Genomic DNA, 6,503 nt, shown 5'->3' with positions numbered 1-6,503 from the left:
CTATACATCTTGTGTTATGCAAATTTACATGCCACTGGCCACTGAGCCGTAGATCTGATAGTTTGACGCTTGGTTGCCTCGCCCTCTGGGGAGATAACATAACACATGGAGATTACATAACACTATCATCCTTGATGATTATTGCCATGTATAATTTTATGCAAACTTTGTAAAATCAATGATGTTCTTTAGAGGAGATACATGAAACAATGAAATGCATACGTACATGGAGGGGATGGAGTTGATGATAATTCACGCCTTTTTTCACCCGTCAAACATATTGATTGGGTATCACCCCTATGATACCCCATACCACTAAGATCACGGGACCTAAGTTTAGCCCATTAGCTTTTTATACAGTAGGGCGATTCGTCATTAGTCTCCAGAAAGAATTGGCCACTAAGTTCCTTATAGTGTTCAGCTGGGTAGCCCATGACGGAGCAACCTGTACCACAGATTCGGCACAAGCCGGCGAGGTAAGCCTTCAGACCGGGGCAGGGGAAAGCCTTGAACTGGCAAACGTCTACGAGAATGCTCTCAGTGAAGTATCTGAATGCGTAACCATGACTGCAGCCGCCTAATAGGTCAGTCCCGTAGGGACATTCCGGTTGGTGGCGCCCTCCGTTCGGATAGAAATCCTGATGACCCATCTGTCGTCAAAAAAAAAAAGGGGGGGGGGGAGAGAAGAAAACAAGCCACAACATATTACAGAATATCTCAGCTTCTAAAAAGCAGAAATCAAAGCCATATCAAAAGAGTCAACAAGGATTATCTGCACTTGAACCTAGTAGGCCTATTTACCGGAAGTGCCGTGCCAAGTCCAATGTAGTCGTTGCTGTCACTGTGGATGACGTCAACGAAGAGGGCGTCTGTAGGGTCGAGTCGACATTCAGGTTCGTCTGCTCTGTAGAGAGGACCAGCTGGATCTGTGCCTGCGAAGATGTGGGCAAAGCAGAAAAAATAAATAAATATTCATAACAGTCAAGTTCTAGATTATACCAAGGAGATAGGCGAGCCTGGTACCTCTTTGATCATACATGTGGCTTGTACCTTGCAGTACACTTTTTTTTTCACACGCCATTAGTCTTGGGTCTTAATACACTTACAGGGCTAGGAGTCGACTTGTTATACGCTATATTCCCGTTAATGTGTCTCTCTATTTCCTTGTCTTCCTTAGGCATCACAATATTTTTCTTTTCTTGACGATTTTTTTCTCTCTTTCGACAAACTTCTGTCTAAATTGCTGTCTCTGTTGTGCGTTATTGTCTGTTGTATTGTTTTACTGTTTGTTAGTCTTTTCTCATTCCGTTTTGTCTCATGTAGTTTTTCCTTAGTATTTATTGTTTTGAAATTTCTAGTCTCGCTTCATGCTCATTCGATTCTGTGTAAAGGTGTCTATGTGTTACTCTTTTTTTTTCATGGGGGGGGGGGGGAGATTTCCTGCCCTTGCTGCAAAGACCTCACCTGTAATTCTACCAAAGCCTCGCTGAAACGCCCCAGCGTAGCCCGCCGTGTGCGCACCAAGACTATGGCCCATCAGGTGAACATCTTTGTAGTACATTCCATGCAGGTTGAGCTCACGGGCCATCAGAGCCACCACTCGTCCAACCACCCGTGTGTTCTGGTGCTGTTTCCAATAATTTATACCTCTAGCCCCGCGACGCCAGTCCACCAATATGTAATTAACGTCCTCCTAAATGCGTATATGCATATGCCATAAATTAGTATTTCATTTCATTTCATTTATCTATTTGTCAAAATTATGTATAAAAACATGGTATGGAAATGCGGTTGCGTCACACATTCATCATGGACACATCATGATAACAGATAAACGACAAATTACTTTACCTATAACACCGATTGGATACTCAAAAAAATATCACATTGAACTTGATATTCCATAAAAAGACAAACTATCATCGTTATATGGTGAGAAACAGCTACTTAATTGTTAGCTAAGAATCTATTATCCTGTCTGTTTGTACTTGTGAGTGGATGGATATGTGTGTACACAACATCCTAATCTCTCACGCTCATGATGCATCACAATAATGCTTTCATGCTATAAAATGATGATATATTATTACATGTACTAGGTGCTTTTACTTTTTTTTTCATTCATTCATTCATTCATTCATTTTTTCATCTCCAACAAAACTTTTTTTTCCTCACATAAAACATAAGTGTATATATGTGTTAACAATTAAAAAATATGAAAAATGATATTTAAGGATAAACAAAATATAATGATTGGGTGAAAAAAAAACACAAAAAACATTTTGAAGTTTAGAAAATGCAGGAGATGGGGAGGAATGCTGAAGAAGCAATGCTTGTAGGGTGCATTCCCCCCAAACATAGTGAAACAAAATATACATAAGATATCATTGATCTTTTACTTTCGTACACGAAATTCAATTTACAAAAATGAATTACACAAATTACGAATAAGAACCTAACTAGCCCTATAGACAGACACCCAGACAAATCCAAACACTAAGTCGCTGTCATGCGGAAAATAGAACGGGAAAGAAAAGACAGAGAGATGATGAAGAAGAAGAAGAGAAAATGTGGTTGGAGAATAGAAGAAAGAATGAACTATGTCGATTGAGAAGACAAGAAGTGAAGAGTGAACGGAACCGCTAAGTCATACGCATATTATGAAGGGAAAAATGAAAGTGAATATTCCAGTAATTCTGCAATCATTACAAATTCAACAAAATTATATAACTTTAAAACAATTTAAACTTGGGGCCGTTTTCATATTATCAAGGCTATTCCAAAAGTTTGGTCCAACAAAAGTAAATGTGGATTGAGTGAATATATTTCTGGTTAAAAGTAAATGAAATTCATTAGAATGACGAGTCGGGTATCTGTGGAAGGAGTTGTTTCTCACAAACGTCCCAGTAATAAATTATTACTGAATTTATACATGAATTGGCCAAGATGCTACTTATACTTAAGTTCTGAATTTAATGTATCCATCAAAATGTGGGGATCCGAATGTGAAAAAAAAATACCTTTGAATCATCTGCAAACAATAAAAAAGATAGAGTGTGAGAAACATTTATCATAATCGTTATAAACAAAAGAGGTCCAAGTAAACTGCCTTGGGGAACACCGCATCTGACTGATATTTTAATGGAACTTTGACCAGATATAGAAACAAATTGTTTGCGATCAGTAAGGTATTCCCTGAACCACTCCAAGGCCTTCCCACAGATACCATAGTGCCACAATTTATAAAGAAGTATTAATTCATGATCTATGGTATCGAAGGCCTTGGAGAAGTCCAAGAAAACTCCCACTGTATGATAATGTTGGTCTACGGCTTTGGCGACTTTTTCAACAAAGGATGAAATAGCTTGGCATGTGTCGTGCTCTTTACGAAATCCAAACTGAGAGTTAGAAATGATATACAATATTTTCTAACAATTTAGAAATCGGAGACAGTAAAGAAATTCGTCTATAAGTACAAATATCTTCTTTATTACCTTTCTTATGAATTCTGATCACTTTGGCAATTATAATTTTCAATGGAACAACACCATTACTTAAAGATAAATTAAACACATGAGTTACTGGTTCAACAATACTCTCAATAATATTCTTTAAAATAACATTATCAATACCATCAGGTCCAGAACTTTTTTTATTTTCTAAATTCATAATAATATCTACTATTTCAAGACTAGTGACAGGATCTAAGAAAAATCACTAAGAGTTTGGTAATGCTTGAAATTCATAGAATGAGAGTGGTAATATTTTTAGCAAGTCATATCCAACCTGGGAAAAATAGTGATTTAATGTATCGGCTATCAACACATGTTTAAAAAGGGATATATGATCCATATAATACTTCTTTTTTTCATTACGCAATAATCTTGTGAGAATGTTTTTATACATAGTGTATATTTACGACGAGATTGTTCGGTGCGTTTAATTTTATCCACGTAATACAAATTATTTTTTTCGATTTATGGATCGTAAAAGAGATTTTGTTATCCACGGAAGTCTGGGATTTTTTTATAACCAGAATGTTTAACTTTCACTTATGGAACATGTTTATCTAAATAAGACTTCAAAATTTTCCTAATACATCAAATGATAAATCAGCATCTTGAGAGTCATATACTTCGGTCCAAATTTCTTCATATAAACTATTCTTTAGATTTTGTAAATTTTCAGGTGTCGTTTTCCTAAATGATTCTTTAATGGAACTAATAATGGGTTTAGAGATAACCGGGACAACAGTAAAATTGGGAAACGATCTGATATATCAGACAAAATAATATTCGACTTAGGAAGAGGCATTCCATTGCAGAATATATTATCAATTAAAGAAGCTGTGTTATTTGTAACCCGGGTTGGTTTAGTTATAAGTGGCAGGAAAGACTACGGCGGCAGAGAGCATAATATCAAGAAATTCCTGTGGGGCATTTAACGTATGACATTTGGAGATGTCTATGTTAAAGTCCCCATATTATAAAACAATCTTTATTAATGAAAATTGGATTATGGGTGAACTCCTGCAAATACTCTAAAAACAAATTACTGTTGGAATTACGGGATCTGTACATAATCGCAATCAAAATATTCCTGAAATTGGGAATATTTATTTCAATAATGAGAGATTCAATAATATCGTTCATAGAATTAATTTCGGTATGAACAAAATAATCTAGACCATGTCTAATATAAAAAGCAGCCCCCCTCCTCCTACCTTATTGATTCTATTACTTGTGATAAGATCATATAACCAGGAAGCGCAAAAAAAGAAAATGCAGAATTTTGAGTAAGCCATGTCTCAGTAAGCCCGATAACAGAAAATGAAGATTGGGTAGAATTATCTAATAAAAGTTGTAGATTATCAAAATTACTATGGAAACTTCTGCTATTCAAATGCGTCAATGCAAAATTACTGCTCAAATACTCTAATGACTGAAATTGTTTAGTTGTTATATAATCAGAAGTTTGATTATCTTCATTTATATTCAAATTATTAAAAGAAAAGTTTATAATATCTGCTGCACGGTTGTCAAAACTCAGGAAGTGATTATTGGTTTGCTGATCTTTGGGAATAATTCTAAAAAGGTCATTGAAATCATCATAATTAAGAGATTGAAAAGCAAAATTATTATTCTGTGCCATAACAACAGTCAGAACAGAGGATGTAATATCCTATAACATAAATTTAATGACATACATTTGCATATGCAGAGCGGGACCTGTTAAAGGAGAAGAGATAAGATAAAGACTGGATTGAAACTTAATTAGATGCATGACAAGCGACAACATAAACATGAAAACATAAGCTACAATACACAAACACAAGAAAGAAACGCACATAAAGCTCAAGTCGTGGGAGCATAGAAATAGTTTATAAACTTTTTAAAAGTTTTTTTTTCAATGCTATAAATAGCATAGCTCATATTGTGATCATGGTCAATACTTGTAACTTTCAGAGGTCACAAATTAGAGCAATTTTAATTACCTGACGAAGGAAGATATCTTTCCTGGATATCTCTCCCGATCCAAACGCATTGGAATTCCATCCATGTATGGAGAACTTGGTCTTCTTCTTCGGGTCAAAGTTCGACGCTCGGATGCCTTCGGTGTCGCCTAAGACCAGCTCCTGAGCTGTGTTCCAGTTTCGGCGGGTGTAGAGGTAGAATCGCGTGTTTATGAACTCGGGTTCTTCGGGCGGGAAACCGATGGCATGACAGCTGTCGTCATTGAAACACCCCAGATCATCGAAGCATACCTCATGCACGTCCTGCGCTTGGCCTTACACGCCAGCCATAGATACAATAAATATGACAGTGAATATGGCACACATTGTAATGTTCAAGTTTACTATGATGAACGGTAAAAATAAAAAAAAAAAACACCCCAAAAAACGGTAAAATCCCCGAATAATCACGATAATAGAAGATTGACTATTGAATATCAATCTTTTATACTGAGAAGTACTTCATGGAATTTCATAATTTTACATTTATATTTCCATGATAAAGCGATGGTGTACATGGATATAATTAGTCGACATTAGCGATAGAATACATTGATATTAGTCGAAGTTTTTATACAAATTAAATGAGACAGTGATGTAATTTCCTAGCAACTCTTCAATTGTATGATTAATTCATTTATTTATTTGATCATTTCCAAGAAAACATGTTTTTTTTTTAATTGAGTGCATAAACTATATTATGCAATGTACAATAAACGAAATCTACAAAATGTGAAAAATACTTTGAGTATATACGGACTTAAAGGAATAGGCAGTATCACCCGTCCCTTTTAGTCATCATTTATTGCAAGTTCCTAAATAATGTGATATTAATGAAGCAATTCTCTTTAATTTCATATGTCACAAGAAAATATTAGCGATGATGGTTTACTTGCATATCAAAGCGAGACTCTTGAGGTTGATAGAGATGCCATTACTACATGGATCTTAATTTGTTTACTCATGCACCTGCTTTCACATCTAAGACCAT

General features: G+C 35.6%; 1 protein-coding gene across 1 annotated transcript; it reads right to left on the bottom strand.

Annotated features, from left to right (window-relative positions):
- Positions 1-344: 344 nt before the first annotated feature.
- On the bottom strand, positions 345-6,503 carry LOC139726750 (inactive pancreatic lipase-related protein 1-like). Its single transcript, XM_071637744.1, has 5 exons — positions 6,482-6,503; positions 5,495-5,787; positions 1,465-1,693; positions 802-932; positions 345-650 (listed from the first exon to the last, which is right to left on the bottom strand). The coding sequence occupies exons 1-5, from the start codon at positions 6,501-6,503 to the stop codon at positions 345-347; spliced, it is 981 nt and encodes a 326-aa protein (XP_071493845.1).

The sequence above is a fragment of the Diadema antillarum genome, unplaced genomic scaffold, assembly GCF_040938485.1.
Source record: "Diadema antillarum isolate AM-2024a unplaced genomic scaffold, OU_Dant_1.0 seq00000098_RagTag, whole genome shotgun sequence".
Lineage (NCBI taxonomy): Eukaryota > Metazoa > Echinodermata > Echinoidea > Diadematoida > Diadematidae > Diadema > Diadema antillarum.
This window is presented reverse-complemented; position numbering and strand designations above follow the sequence as displayed.